General features: G+C 40.3%; 1 protein-coding gene across 3 annotated transcripts in view; it reads right to left on the bottom strand.

Annotated features, from left to right (window-relative positions):
• Nucleotides 1–16,771, bottom strand: part of RPRD2 (regulation of nuclear pre-mRNA domain containing 2) — a 40,480-nt gene extending 23,709 nt beyond the window's left edge. The window contains exons 1-2 of one of the 3 annotated variants that reach the window (XR_010924087.1): nucleotides 16,318–16,625; nucleotides 1,353–1,482 (exon numbers count right to left, since the gene is read on the bottom strand). Coding sequence is in view for 2 of the 3 variants with exons in the window: in XM_067569400.1 (XP_067425501.1) it covers nucleotides 1,353–1,482; nucleotides 16,318–16,519 (332 nt within the window). In the remaining variant the exon portion in view is untranslated. Of the gene's footprint in view, nucleotides 1–1,352; nucleotides 1,483–16,317 lie in introns of all 3 variants that reach the window. The other 2 variants (XM_067569400.1, XM_067569401.1) reach the window with 2 other exon arrangements.
• Between the last annotated feature and the right edge of the window lie 59 nt (nucleotides 16,772–16,830).

Below are 16,830 nucleotides of genomic sequence, written 5' to 3'. Positions count from 1 at the left end.
GTACATCTACTCTCAAAATACAAAGATCCTTTTACATTAGTATTTGTGAATGAATAGGCATTTCCTGTTTCATAGCCCTTCTGCTTGATCCTAGAGTAAAATTACAGTTTAGCTATTAGAGTGTCAAACAACAAATGAAAATATGGTGAGACGCCTTAGAAAGTTTCCACCCTGTACAGATAAAGCAGGTGCATAACTTGTTGAAAAATCATACTCAAAAGGGAGGACATATCTAGTGGGTCTGTGCTGGGTTCGGTACTATTATATATTTTCATTAATATATGGATAATGGATTGCACAGTATGCTTATAAAATATATGGAGGACACCAAGCTAGGAGGCGGTGCAAGCACTTTGGAGAACAGGATTAGAATTCAAAACAACCTTGACAAATTGGTCTGAAGTCAACAAGATGAAATTCTATAAAGACAAATGCAAATAACTATAAAGCCACAGGTAGTAATTGTTCCACTCTACTCGGCACCGGTGAGGCCTTAGCTGGAGTACTGTGTCCTGCTTTGGGCACCACATTTTAAGAAAGATGTGGACATGCTGAAGAGAGTTCAGAGGAGAGCAACAAAAATGATGGGAAGTTTAGAAAACCTGACCTATGAGGAAAGGCTGAACAACTGTGCATGTTTAGTCTTAAGAAAAAGAGGACTATAGGGGGAATCTGATAACAGTCATCCAATACGTTAAGGGCTGCTACAAAGAGGACAGTGATCAATTGTTCCCCATGCCCACTGAAGGTAAAACAAGAAGCAATGAGCTTAATCTCCAACAAGGAAGATTTAGGTTAGACATTAGAAAAATCTTTCTAACTATAAGGATAGTTAAGTGTGCCCATCACAGGAGGTTTTTAAAAACAGATTAGATAAACATCTGTCATGGATAATCTAGTTAAACTTAGTCCTGTCTCAGCATGGGGGAGATAGACTGAGGCTTAGTCTACAACGCCAGCGAAATTCTACAATATTAAGAAATATTTCACAGTTTCCATAAAGTCAAATGTACACTCCTTTCTATTCCCATCCCACATCAAGATCCTCAATTGGCACAGCTGTGTTTATGTCCCAGCCAGGAGAAGATTTTTTTTAATCAATATCAATAAACAATGTCCTAATGCAAGAGATTCTGTTCTTTGCAAATGTGAAAGCATGGATGTGTGCATTAATAACCTTTGTACTGCTGTACAATTTTTTAAAAGTGGGACAATTTATTGTATTGAGTAAATAAGAAAACACCTTTGAAATATTTCTAGCACTTTTATATAGCTTGATCTGTCAGGTCGATGGCAAGTAAATTCACATTTTTAAGCTATTAACCCACAAACAAACAAAACATATCACTTACTTAACTAAAGCAGCTGCTTCAGGAAGCACTTCTGCAAATGTATCCCGAAATACAATTGCATTTTTTCTTTTACAGTTCTGTATGACATCATTGGCCAGGTAAAAAAGATTCAATCGATGAGGAAAAGCAGCTAAAGATAAAATGAAAAGAAAATTCAGTTTTTGCAAAGCAAAGAGTACCATTAGCATTTCTGATTAAGTTTTATAAATATATAACTTGATTTTTTCAACATTTATCTTAATGATACAAAGATGACAAACCAGGACTAATAATTAAAACAGGAGATGGAGTCAGGACACCCACATTCTATGCATCGCTCTTCCAAACATTCGTTGTGTGACTTTGGGCAATCACTTCACTGCCTCCATTTCCTCATCTGAAAATTGGGTACAATACTAATTTATCTCAGGTATTTTGAAAAGTTGATTTTGGGAAGTGGTTCAAAATCCTTGCATGAAAGGTGCAACTAAATGAAAACATTCTCTACAAATACCAAGTCTCTATTCTGAAGCTAGCTATAAAAGGAACCTAAATAAATAGTAAATAATCACTGACTCCTTGTAACATCTGTAGTCTTTTACTCAGCCCATATAACCATAAAGACTACTGACATTGAGTGGTAGTAAAAGATCAAAATAAATACTAGATGTGATCTTAGATGGAGAAAATGCCAGTTTGGCCCAGAAAATCTGTATGGTATGCAGCCATTACAGCTTAGGAAGAAGCACTGTAGCTTGCACAGTTTTTGGATGCCCTGATAATGAAATTTTTGTAAAAATATTTTTCATATGTAATTTAAGAAGCCTGATACTTCTAAAAAAATAATCACTCATACAGTGCCTCCTTCTTGGCTGGGTAACTAGACTACAGCCATACTGAGTGCAGTGACTGGAGTAAGAATATTACCAAGGGAAGTAACAACAACTGACAGATTTTAGCTTGTAGAGTAATTTGATTACACTAGCAAATGGGAAGCTGTTATTATAAATGGACATTGTCAATTTGGAAAGTTTATTTATCTGAAAGTTTTTCAGACAGAATAGCTACAAGTAACAACGGCAATGATTTAAATAGTTAAGAAAATTTAGTTTTTCCTCATTTTTCAATTTGCTCACTTTGTACTTGAAAGCGCTTTGTGTATAATCAGTTTACTTGCTTTCCCGTGTAGTAGGTTCTCCCTTGATGAAAAGATCCTTATAACTAACAGAGCAGCAAAAATTCATAAAAAATGTTTTTAAAAGGATTGTTAAGTTTTCAGTATATATTTGAAGAAGGCTTTAACAGAAATGGGATTTTTAAAAAGGAATTTTTGAACCAACTCAAGCTGACACACTACAGTACTAATTATTAGTACAGAGCACAATAAGCTAACCTATTTTTGAGTTTTATACTTCAGCCCATCACCTCTGAATGTGAACACCTTCCACACATTCAATTCCAGAGTAGGAATGTAAAAGCCTAAACACAGTAATCAGCTGTTTAAATGCTTTAAACAGCTGATTACCATTTAAACTGGGAGGGGAGTGGCAGCTGGGCTCAACTCCCAGTGAGCAATAGGAGCTCTTGCTCACAGGGCGGCACGGAGCTACACGTGCGGGGGGAAGGTGTGCCTCCCCCCGAGCAATAGCTGCCAACTACAGCTCTGCACACAGGGTGGGAGAGCCACAGCTAAACCAAGCCCAGCACAGCTCCCCTCCCCGCTACCGGCCCCCTGTATTTCACCAGTTAAGCGTTCTATTTTTAGAACATTTAAACATCACTGGACAAGATCCAATGTACCATCTTCTCCAGCCCTAGCCTCACTCGCTGTTTCAAGCTCTCTTTCTTTGCAGGGGCTTTTCAGAATTTCCCCACCTTTCTTTCTCATTCGCTCCCTCCCCAAAAGGCCACACAACAAAGCAATTCTCTGGCTGTGGAGGGATGGATATGGCACCCTCTGGACACTGCTTATGTTGCACCTTCATTCAACTCAGGCTGGTTAGGCAGGGCAAAGAAAAGCTCAGCCTTAACAAAGTAGAGTGTACTGCTTACCAGTGCCTTGTCACAAGGAGCAAACTGATAAACCCAAGCAGGCCAGCCCTCTGCTGCTTTCACTTCTGTGTGCCTAGTCCATTTATTACCTCCTCACTTTTCCCCCAGGAATATACATACAATGCTGCTTGTGCACAAAGCACTTTCCCAGCAACAAAACTGCACTGGTTCACAGGCATAGATGGTCTGACCCTCCTGCTCCCGTTAGGCCATGGGAAAAGCAGTGTTGAAAAAGCACAGGTGTAAATCCTCTGCTACTTTTGAAAAGTTGATGAAAGGCAAAATGATTATGCCTTTGGTGCACTTATATAAAGCTCTTGCCCTACAGTCCAACCAAACCAATAGAATTCCAACTAGGTCTGCCCTAATTTTACCATGCTCCTACTAGCACCACTGAGGAAAGTATGGTGCATCAGACAGCAGCACAGGTGCAACCCTTTTCCACAAGGGAAAAAACATTTTCCAGAATGAAGCGGGATATACACTTGCTGTATATACCCCATTAAAAGCCACTGGCCCCACCACTACAGCAGCCTGAAGAAACCTTTCCTCCAGTTGCTGATGCTATTCCAGCAAGGTCTCATACATGGTTATATATAATGGCACACAGTTAACATGCAAACAGAACGTTGTGTTTTTAAAATTCCACAACTGTAAACTTGCTTTCTGACTACTGTTCTGAACATGACTTTCCACATAAACATAACGCCACTAAACCCACTTTAGCAACATTACTGCCACTCCAAATGTGAACTAAATTCAGGAAGCATATTAAAATAACTGCATAACAACGTTTTTACAATCCATTTCTTTAGCAGAGGTAGAATGTTTCATATAGCGTTCAGTTAAAACATTTCTATCATAATGCAGACAGCTATGAAAAAGAAAAATGTTGCACCTAATTTTGTAGCTTCAGTTATAAGGCATGTGCAAAGAGACCTATCCTGTATTGTGCTCTAATCGGAGACGAGCCCTAGATATCTCATATGAGCACTTAGAATTACACTTATTAGCAATACAGAAAATACTAAGACAAATCTCCTAATTGATACATGAAATGTATCTTCTGCCCCTCGCTCCCCTAGCTGTTGTATTGTTCCCTGCTGTCACTATTTTTTGGCTTTTTGAAGTGCTAGATGCAGCTTTTATTTTATTTTGCTGCACTGTATCTGGTCTGAACAAGTTGTGACACAGTAGCTAAATAGTTTAACTTTCAAAAGTAAGAGTGTTAGGAGAAATTTATAGATTTTCATTTTCATTTGATGGCAATGTTTGCTGAAATTAGAAGAGATACAACTCTTGGAGTTTACTATATTGCTCTCCCTCCATACCATGCAAACAGTCAAATAGTAACAAGTTTATGGGAAGGGCATTTCCTGCTTGAACAGATGACCAAAGAGATTCCCTTTGACCTATGTCATCTATGTTCTGATTTTTCTAGCTGTTATCTCTAATCTACCTATTGTGAATTCAGAAGTATTCACTTACAGCGTCCCTTTGACATGTTGGGTAACATGATCTAGACCAGGCGACAGGCCTCTATGGATATGTCTACACTGTAATTAAACACCTGCTGCTGGCCCAGGTCATCTGACTTGGGCTTGGGGTATGGCACTGTAAAATTGCCATGTAGACACGGACTGGAGCCTGAGTTCTGGGAACCCACGAGGGGGGATAGTCCCAGGACTCAGGGAACAGCTATACTTCAATTTTACAACCCCGCAGCCAGAGTCAACTGATACGAGCCAGCTGTGGGAGTTTAACTGCTCTGTAGACATGCCTAGGTAGACCCTAAGCTCCATAGGGTAAATTTTACCAGTTAACCCTATACTGGTATTAACCCCTCCCCCTCACGTGGAAACTTTTATTCAGGCAAAAGAGTAGCCTTTTTCATGTTAGTTTACACTCCCTTCCCAAGCCACAAGCTAAATGAAAAATGGCACTCACACTAGAAAAAATGACCACAAAGGGATTTATACCAGTATAACTGTACTGGTTTAAATTCATGCCTTGGGTTATACCCCCCCAAAAAAACCCAAAAAACTTTCCCATGTATACTAGGCCTTTAGGTCAGGCATGGAACGTGCACTAGAAAGAATACTTTGCAAATTTAAATTTACATGTTGCAAATTTAAAACACTCAGTGGCCAAGTTTCTTTTACATTTGCTGCCCCTCCTCTATTGAAACACCACTAGCCACATTCCCTATTTCTTTCACTGAATTAAGTTAGGGTGCTTAATGCAAACACTTTTGGGATGTTACTGAACCTCTGGAAAAGAAATGAACCAATCACCTCTGCTCGCCTGCATGAACACATCTAGAAAGGGGATCTGCTTATGGGTATCAAGGGATAAGCTGTGTTTGGTGACAAGATGACAACCTTAATGAAGGAAAAGGATAGTGAGAAGTCTTATGACTTGTCAAAGGGAGCTCTTTTTTTCCCCCTTCTCTCTGCTAAAACCAGTTTGTACAAACCTGGAAAAAAATTTAAATTAATTTCACAAGTCTGTGTTTGACAACTGGCAAGCAGTAACACATGGCAACATCACAGCTGCAATTTTACACTTCTACTAGAGTCAGAGTGTAAGGCTAGAGGGGAGCACCAATCATCCAGTCTAATCTCCTGCATATCACTGGCCACTGAACACCACCCCACCACTCCCACATCAAGCCAACTAGAATTAGACTAAATATAAAAGTTCTCAAGAGACTAAGGGCTTGTCTACACTTGTGCTTATGACAGCAAAATTTACGTCGCTCAGGGGTGTGAAAAAAACCATACTGCCGAGCCACATAAGTTTTGCCGGCATAAGTGCAAGTGTAGAAAAGCCCTAAGATATTGCGTGCCACAGGCAGAGAGCAAAAGGGACCGAGGTGAACCAATGCCTGAGGCCCCTGCAAAGGCAGGAATTTATGAAGAGAGAGATATGCAGATGATCTTCGAAAACGATCTGTGCCCCACACTGCAGAGGAAAGTGAAAAAACCCCAAAGTCACTGCCAATCTGAACTGGGGGAAAATTCCTTCCCAACCTTGATTTAGAGTAAGTTACTGGTGTGCAAAGCATTAGCTACAATCTCTAACATCCTATTATGACATAGACCCTGACTAAACTAGCAGACTATCTCTCTTTCTATGAGCCACACTGCAATAGACTGGGATACATCTGTCAAATTGTGAACTCAATCATGTTTTGTAACCACCATTGCTTTTCAGGGGCTATGCTTTGTATTGCAACTTTCATTGTGGATTAGAGGATCCATTTTGTAGTAGGGATTTGACATTTAGTTGAATTATGTGAAAGAAGCTGGCACAGAGCAAACTAGGGTCAACAGCTCTGATCACTGTTCTTGTGGACAGGCTCCTAGTTGAGAGGTAAAGTCTCTACACTGAAGTTTGACTTGGAGAAGGGGCTAGAGTTCCAGAGCTTTGGCACATTCCCTCGAGGGGTCAGAAACTATATTTAATGGGTAATGGTCTCTGTGAGGAGAGGCCATCCACCACCTCATGCCAGAAGGCCAGGCTAAGGAGAGGAAAAGCAGGAAGGACTCCCTAGCCTACGGACCTGGCCCAGTTCCCCCTATGTGGATGGTCATTGTGTGAGGAGAAACTGTAAGGGAGCACATACAAGCAACTGAGGACCCAAGAAGGCTGGGGCTCTAAGGAGGCCAGACAGTAGGGTCCCACTGCCCAAGAAGGGTGTCAGACATGGGGTCTGCACCTGGAAGTTTGCCTGAGAGACCCAAAACTAGAAACAGTGACCGGTTACCACCCAGAGCTGGGAGACTTGTCCTATCAGAACAGACTGATGACCATCCACATAGGGGGAACTGGGCCAGGTTGCGACACGCCAACAGCTGAAGAGCTTGTGCAGGGTCTAGATTTGAATTTTGGAGAACTAAAGGCAGGCGTTTTCTTGAGGGAGGAAGGTCTTGAACTCTGGAATTTTTGCCTCTTACCAGAACTCAAAGCCAAGGCACAGTGCAAGGCCCACTCAGTGCTTCTCCATGATGAGATAAGTGGGTAGTTTTTTAGCATCAATTCAGGTAGTCATGTATTCCTGTTATATTACCTGTTGTATGCAATAGTTGCACCTATGCTTTTAATCCACTCAGTAAATATGCCCATGCCATACAATGGGTACATTTTTAAACCCAAAACTAAGTGTTAATTCTCTCAGTGGTAAAGTCTACAATTTCAACTCTACTCCTTTTGTCTTCAGAGAGCAAAACTCTAAAGGGGACATCTTTTCAGCACTTAGGCAGAAAATTATCAAATGAAGAAAGCTATGGCACGAATTAGTCAAAGCTACTTTAGGTTGTTGGCATTACCTGTGGCAAGTACCAATGGTGAACTTATTTTAAAGGTGTGTGAGATCACCAGTTGCAAAGAATTTGCATCAAGCATGGAAATGTATGCAATGATTACTTATTAATGTGTTTTCTGAAGCATTAAGTCACATCTGATTCAAGATACTAACTATACATAGTCCATTGGAGAGCTAACTTCAAGACCTGAATATTTTACTAGATACTAACAGGCCAGCACCCAGTAAAAAAGATTGCACCTCCCATCTCAAGTTGTCAAGAATTCCCATCTTAGCTACTGCTGCCCACCCCCTTCTACCCCCAGTTTTTGTATCAACTTTGGATGGCAGATGACAGAGGGAGTACTATGTCCAGTAGACAAGCAGGAGGAAATCTCTTCTCACCATCCCTGTCATTCCTGGCCACTGAGGATGAGGGGGAGAAAAGACAAGGGTAGATGTAAATGTTGGGGGAGAAGATGCATGTGCGCCCAAATGCCACTTTTATCCCTTCCCTTCTCTATCCTTTACTACATAGTTTTGGGTTTTTTTGCTGCTTTTCCTCTCCATTTGTGAGAGCATGCCCACCCACACTCCCCCTTTTGGGAAGGGGGGGTGAGGCTTCTCTGCAGGATGATGCCCTCCAGCTGCTGCTACAGTGCAGTGAAACTGATCATATTCTTGTAAATTTCACTATGCTGCTCCTCTTGCAGACCTGCAACATGTAGAAGTGACAGACACTGACCTGTTGCCTCTGATGCTTCCTTAGGAGAAGGAATAGGCTCAGGTTCACGAGACTCTTTTACTGCTACACTTTGCAGATCCCCAAGTGGAAGAGCAGAATGAGCAAAGGCTGCTAATGGGATGATGAAGCTAGATTAATTTATCTTCCTCCTTCCTCAAGAGCAACCCAGAAGGAACAGAATACAGTCCATTGCCTCTGCTATTCCTGCCCACAGGAGGGTCCCAGCAGGAGAAGCAAAATGAAACTTACAAGGCTCATGACGGGCTCACTTTACAGTTGCTGCATCCCTAATCCAGAGGAAAGTCTTTTCACTCATTACTGACTAGCAAAAAATTACATTTTTCAAGTATTTATGGACTATTATTGTTGCTATTATTTTTCTTGCAGTTTTCATTATGCTGTGTTAACTACAGTAGCAGTTATGAAACAGGACATTCAAGTAGTTTAGCCCCCAAATTTATGTTTAACAGTAAACACTATGAAAAAAAAGTAAGATGTTTGTTAATAAAAACAATTCTTATCTCTTCTTTAGTGCTTTTCATCCATAGATCTTAATATGCTTTTACAATCAACCACCCTATAGATTTCTTCAAGTGACAAATAAAGTCGGTTACTTCTATCAGCCAAATTCAATTAACTATGCCACAATCCAGTACTTGAAACATCACAATAGTTTTCATGATATTGAACTTTTAACACATGCACCCGAGGCAGAATTAAGATTTATATTTTCAGTTAGGGTCAACTGGTTCTAATCTTTCCAAATTACAAACTACAAAAAACGTATGTTATCAACTCTGATTTGTTTGAAGGCTATATCTGAGGGGTGGCCAATCTACGGCTCTTTTACAGTTAAAGTGAGGCTCAAGAACTAAATCACACACACACACAAACATAATAGCACTTATATTCTATTAAATGTTTCACATTTGCAATTGCAGCAGTCTCCTGAGTTGCCGGCTGACAGTTGTCCTTAAACTTTCTTTTTTTTAATTTTCAAATTTTATTAACTCTAAGTCATCACAACACTAAACGTACGCTGTCCTTAAAACTTCTACATCTAGCTCTCATCTTCCCCACTCCCACTGTCATTTTTATTCTTAAGACTGAAACAGAAATATGAGTTTTCCTGCTTTTTCAACACCCAGTCAATTTCTTAGCTTTGAGCAAAGAATACCAAACGATGAAAATATTTTCTCTGTGCCTGCAGAGGAAGCTACTGTTGTGAAAAGTTGGCTTAGCAACTGAAGGAACTCTGTTTCAAGGTGCCTGGCTAATGATTTCCACCAATTCAGGGGAGTGACTTTGTTCAAAACATCATCAGTAAACATGTACTGTTTAAATCGTTCCGCTCCAGCCCCGAAATGTATTATGACTGGCATAACTGAGGAGTCATTTTGAGATGCCCATGCCATGGCAGCAGCATCTTCTTCACAAGTTAGGCATCTACCTTTATATCTGGGGTCAAGAAAGTTTGCAAGAAAATGAGGTGGAGTTGGTGCTTGATCCATTCACTTCTTTATTGTTCTGCAGTTTAACTTTCTGGTGAGGTATTTCTTTCTTCAATGTCTCTTGAAGTGCCTTCCAAATTTCAACAGCATCAGCAATGTGCAGCAACAATTTCTCTGAAGTTTAAAGCTATTAATACAGGCTTCAGTATACTGAGCATATCCTCCACATTCCTCTTTAATCCAACGTTAGATACTTTAGATGAGATACTTCCATCTATTTTATCATGGTTTTCTTCGCAAGGTTTTATGAGAATAGGCCAGTTCTTAATAAATTGTTCAAATAAATCAACCACAGAATTCCAGCAAACATCTTGAGGGAGAATTAGTTTGGATCCTCCTGCTCTCTTCAGTGAAGCTGAAGCAAAATGGTTGTTATGGAAGTATTCTGCGACTTCAACAACATTTTCTTTTATTCCTGGAGAAGACGTACTTAAGTCATTGCCTAAAAGATGCATTAAATGGGCACTGCAGCCATATGTTATTAACGAGCATCCTTCCATTTCTTCTTCTAAGCATCTTCTCATCTTTGCCACGTTTGCAGCATTGTCTGTGACAAAACTGCACACGTGACAGTTGATTTTGGTTCACAGTTTAATTCATTTTTATGAGACTAAGTGTAGGTTTAGCATGTTTGTGGTGAGATTTAATTGTAACAGTTATTTTTTAAATGAGAGAAATTGAGTATTTTATTGGTTTTAAAAAAAAATTAAAAATCCGATTTTTTTTTATTAAAAAAAAAAAAAAAAACCTCATTGATTTTTATTCACCAGGGCAGAAGACCAAAGCCCCACCACTCTGCCACAGGGCTGACGCCCCAAGGCACAGCAGGCATGCCAACAGCTCTTGTACTTCTGAAGATTGTTGTATGAGGCTCAGGAAGTTTGGCCACTCCTACTACATCTATTGTCATACATAAGGCATAATATGCAGTGTTTTAGTGATTAACAACTATATCAAAGTAAGAACACACTAACTGCACATTGCTTCTATGAAACAGAATCACATACAAAAAAGCAGCAAATTTCAATCATACCATTGCATTATGCAAGTGATAATCTGGGAATGCATGAGGTTAACGTACTGTGAGGAACCTGAATAAATCATTATTAATCAATGAATGAAGAGACCTTTTATTCTATAATGATGTCTCAACAAATTGTAAAGGAAACATCAGTTCTTCTCATGAAATAGTAAACTGCATTATTATCTTACACTGCCTATGGTCAAATGTTTTTCAAATTATCCTTCAAGTGCACCTCCTGCATTTTTTTAAGTGATTTTATATTGCTTGATGGACTAACATGTCTCAAGTGAATAAATGCATGGCTTATTGACTTGAAAAGCAGTTATATTTAATTTGTGGCTCAGTAGTATTTATGTAAACACACTGAAAAGAGTAGATAGTCCTGTCAGAAAGTCTTCTACAATATTAATTCACAGTAGTGAGTTTTGGAGAAAAAGTGATTTACAGTATTAAATACTTTATACTTCTATAATGCAAACATTGTGTATTTTAGTGAAACATTCAGCTTTAAGCAAGTGGTCATTATCCTTATGATTATAGTACTAGACCAAACCTTAAACTGGTGAAGAGGTAATTCAATCATGCTGACAGAGATATCTAAATGTCAGTGCTAATTTTGCATTAAAAAAGGAACTGCCCCATTCAAATAGCTTTACATCTCTTGTACAAGAATTAGGCAGTACTTTTTCTGTTAAGAGACGTAAAGTAGAGAAATGTAGAAGAGAAAAAATCTGCCAGGATTTGACAACACATACATACTTACTATACAATAGAAACAGAGGAAGAAAACTATGGAATTAAAGAAAAATAACTCAAATATCAAAACAAAAATCAACAAATGTTCTGTCTCAAGCAGTATCCAAAGGATGGTAGAAACCACTGGATGAGAACTTAGCCAAGTGTGAAAGATTATATGATGGTAGGTTTGACTGGGAAGGTTTCTTCCTGACCAGTTTGCAACATGAAGCTTGAAAATCAATGATTTTTTTTTAAACAGTGGTGCTAATGTCACTACAGACAATAAATATTCTAATTCATAAAAAAGTTCTAATTCTCTTATTCATATGTTTAAATGCTTTTATAAAACCCATAAAAACTGTATAAGCCAAATATTTCAGAAACACCACCTATAATGTTGCTCAATTTAATTTTTGCACAATGCTTTAACAGTGTCACCCTTCTAAGAGATGTAAACACCATATATTTTTCAGTTCAATGTAAGTACAAGCATCCCTGCAGCAGACTGGAATCCCACAGGACACGCGGCCATAATAGCGAGATAAAAATTCAAACAATGCGGGAGTGGGAATTGCGGGGCAGGACAACAGCAAGATTACAAAAATAGTCCAGAACAGGGCTCTAAACAAGCAGAACCCCCGTTTATTCAATCTAAACAGGATCAGCGCCAGATCGCAAATCAAAAATTTGGGTAAGCCAGAGAATGGGAAAGTGCAAGTCTGCAGCACCATCTATAGGCTACAGGAAAGATTGCCCACTTCTGGACCTGTGCATGCTGATTGTTCAGTTAAATACAGAAAGCCTGATAAGGGAGGGTCGGATAAACGGGGTTGTACAAAGATTAACATGAAAGTACGGTAGAAACATAACTAAAAGACAGTGCATGCCCCAAACAGCTTACAACCGAAGTACAAGACAAGAAACAACAGAGAGACAGAGGACTACAAGGAAACAATGAGACATAATAGGTTCAGCATGATAGGCCACAGTGGACTCAGTACAACAGCCTAACTGTTGTCAAGTTTTTGTAGGGATGATAGAAAAGGAAAAGTTTTAAGATGTGATTTTAAGGAGCATTATTACTTTTGTGGTGTTTATGGGGAGTTCCTCTCAAGCGTGAGGGGCAGCATGTGAGAAAGCAAGAAGGTGTCTGAAAATGTATCAAGTGAGCGATGGAAGCTGTATCATCTACTGATTAGAGGCAGGAAGTCAACATCTCGATAGTGCATGAGAGATGACAGGTAGGAAGCAGACAGGCCATGAAGCTCCTTCAAATGGAAAGTAAAACAGTTTATATTTGATGTGATAGAGAAGAGGGAGCCAGAGGAGGGATGCAAAAAGAGGGGTGACATGGTCAAAGCAATGGTCTAGGAAAATGATCTTTGTGGCAACATTCAGAATGGCTATGAGTGGGGCAAGACTGCATTTGTCAAGGACAGAGAGGAGGATGTTGCAGTAATCAAGATGCGAGAGGACAGCATGGACAAGAGTTTTAGAAATGTGGATGAATAAGAAAGGCCCTAACACACAAAATTAAACATAGCCTAACTATGAGGAACTAGAGAGAGATTTGATTCAAAGATGATGACCAGGTTACAGGCTTGAGTGACAAGCAGGATGAGGGTTTTGTCCACAGTGAACAGGGCGAGATTAAGAGCTCTGTTTTATCCATGTTTATCACTGAGTTTGATGGCTAGGCATCCACAAGGAGATGTCAGAAAGACAGACTGAGATTTTAGTTTGGACAGAAAAGGACATGTCTCGAATAAAGAGTTAGATCTGTTGAGTCCTCAGCAGAGAAAAATGGGAATTGTATTTTCTTTGCAGGTGAGATTACCCAGAGGTAAATTATAGAGGAAGAAGGGACTCAAGGACAGAAACCTGTGAAAACAGCACAGAAATCTGGGGATGATTAGATGGATACTCCAAAGGACGCAATGGGGCAATTAGAGAGGTAGGAAGAGAACCAGGAGAGGACAGAGTCATGGAAGCCATGACAGGACAGGACATCAAGAAGAGCAAGGATGGAGTACTGATTCTGAGCTTTAGCAAGAAAGAGGTCATTAGAGGTTTTGGCAAAAGCAATTTCTTAAAAGCTAATACTCTGATTCTTGCATTATACCATTAAAAGACACAACTTAACTCCTTGGCACTACTCTAACTATTTTGCTCTGCCCAGCAATCCCTAGAAGAAAGACTCACTTCTCACTAAGATACACATCTGAGTTCACATGTGTGAAAATAAAGTTTAATTACAACCTTTGATGCTGAAATTTTAAACAGTTTGAGATTAAATCAGACAATTGTACTGCTGAAAGTTCCAACCATTAAATGGTTTTTATGCTGGTTAAAAGGCAGGGAAAATAGTTTAGTTTTATATTTTGACCCCCATGCTAGCTGGGTTGCAAATGTCCCATTCTCATGGCCCCTTTACTTGCAGACTAGCTCCAAAACCTTAATTTTCATTTACACGTGTTTCAAGATACATCTCAGTTTATTCAAAATGACAAGCAAGTCTTGCTTTTGAGACTTTCAGACTTCCAGGAAGAATTGATGTGCGATTTTAAAATGCAAACAAGTTATGTTAACTGAAGTAGCATGGAATAGCTACTCACCATCATCTTTGCATCTAGATAAATACCTGCAATTCAAGCCCTAATAACTGCTCCTCACAAGTATCAAGATTCACAACACTTAATCTACTCTGCCAATTAATTCACTGCATTTCTCAGCCTGCTCAGATTAGAATAAATAATGCAAGTGCAGGACACAGCTCCTGAATTAGATTTGAATGTTTTACTGACATATGAAAGGGCAATTCCAGCAAAAATGATCAAACCATATTTAGAGTAGTGAAAAAAATTAACCCCTCCACTCTCAAGTCAACAATACAACTATGGCCAGGGCGCTCTGAATCTGATTTTAATATCCAATATTCTTCCTCCTACCCACATCTAAAAAGACTACTATTTTGGAAGTGAGTGGGAGTGACTAGCCTCCAAATATGAGAGCTGATGTTCTGGGTGGTTAATTTACATCCCTATTTTTTTCTTGGAATTGTATACTAAAATCTTTCAGATGCAAGTATAAATAAGTGCACAACTCATGATTCTGGAGACTCTTCCTCAGCTACTGGTTAATACTGCAAGGAATACAGCAATGCTAATGCCATTCTGATGAAATTGTGAGAGACTAAAACAGCTTGTCTAGAAATTATATGAGCCAAAAATTTCTTCTCCGGATAATTGTGCCCCAGAGAGCCTTAACGTCAGTAAGTGAAATAAAGATGGAAGAAGACTAAATATCAATTATTAAATATATGTTTGAAACCTGCGGTACAACAAAGTAGTTATCTCCCATTCATCTCTGACCATATTCCCCAACCCAAACATTCTATTGATTCCCACTACAGTTTGCGGACTTCAGTGAAGTTCTGTTAGAATGTCTATTACTGTAAATGTTATACACTCACTTCCATTTCAAACCGAACATTTCTGCTTGTGAATCAAATACCACACACAAAAAATTGCAAGCAATGCTACACATTTCCCAGACTCATCCTGAACTACAAACAAAGACCTCAACCAATTACAAAATTTAAACTAAACCACTGGGTTCCCAACTGATCACTAAAAATTCATAAGCAAGAATTTATAAATTCTTAAATAGATTGTAAAGATCCTTGTTTAAGAGGTACCATGTGTTTCTATTATTTCTTATTAACACCACAAATCATCACCTGTATCAATAACTGAATAATGGCATTTTTCAAGCTAAGAAAACCCAACGCATTTTACAAATCATCTCAAACTGTACCAGCTATACATAGACTGATACTTGGACTCTATAAGCAAAACTATCTAAAACACAGCATAGGAAACATTTGGGTAGGAGTACGGTGGCTTAAATAACTATAGAGGAAGCCACTGAGAACCTGATGCACAGAGAGGAATATAAATAAAATACAAATTAAAGGAGTTTTTAGAGGGGGAATCATAGAGTAAGAGACATGGGAGCACATATCTTGATTAATAGGGTTTAGATAAATCTGAGGGGATTCATATCCTGGATATATATGGATTAACATGGTTTGGAAAATAGGGAGAAGGGATTAGACATAGAGGGAAAGTTAAAGGAAGAAAGGAGTTGTTCCTTCAAAGTCTCTCACAACCCCATATGCCTCCATCCTAACCTCACTCTCCCAATTCACAGATTCCAAGCCCAGACGGTACCATTGTGATCATCTAGCCAGACTCCTGCACAACACAGGCCAGTGAACTTCCCCAAAATAATTCCTAGAGCATGCTTTTCAGAAAAACACTCAATCTCGATTTTAAAACTGCCAGTAATGGAGAATCCACCATGACCCCGGATAACCTGATTCAGTGATTGGATGGCAAGTCATTAAATTCGCCTCTCTCCCTTCAGTGCAGGATTATGGGGTTGTGGTGCCCCGCCCCCCTCCCTCCTGGTGCCCCCTTCGATCTCCTCAGCCACTTCCTCCAGGGACAGATAATGAGACCGTGATTCCTTTTTCCCGGCCCTCCCCCCCCCATCTCCACCTCCCGCCATGGTGCCCCCCCCATCCCCAGAGCCCCGCTCCCACTCACATCTCCTCAGCCACTTCATCCAGTGATACACGATGGTGCTGTGGTGCCTCTTGTTCTCCAGGCACCAGGACGACAGGCCCTGGATGGACTCCATGGTATTGGTGACCGACTGGAACTTCCTGTCCAGCGCGGCCTCCAGGGCCCCCGCCGAGGACGACGACGACGAGGAGGCCTTGCTACTGCCTCCGCCGCCGGCCGCCATCTTCCTCCCCTGTTGGTCGCACACAAGCAGCCGCGCAGCGCCGCTACCGCCGCGGCCGGGAGCGCGCGCACCGCTCAGCCGCCGTCCTCCCCTCCCCCTTCGTCCGGGGGGGACGCGTCTCTCGTGCGCGCGCGCGCGGACGGAGCCGAGGCGGCTCCGAGCTTGCTGCTGCACGGGTGGTGGTCGGGCTATATTTAACCAGGGCAGCTTCCAAAGGATGCATGTAACGATGCACCCGCTGCAACCCTTTGCTCCCTGCGCTAGGGCCTCGCAGTCCGGCTAAAGGCATGCAACGCGGTAATCTAAGCAAT

This window comes from Emydura macquarii, unplaced genomic scaffold (assembly GCF_026122565.2).
Source record: "Emydura macquarii macquarii isolate MOO-44397 ecotype Brisbane River unplaced genomic scaffold, CSIRO-AGI_Emac_v2 contig_2924, whole genome shotgun sequence".
Classification (NCBI taxonomy): Eukaryota; Metazoa; Chordata; order Testudines; family Chelidae; genus Emydura; species Emydura macquarii.
The sequence above is the reverse complement of the archived record's forward strand: the minus strand, read 5'-3'. Positions and strand labels throughout refer to the sequence as shown.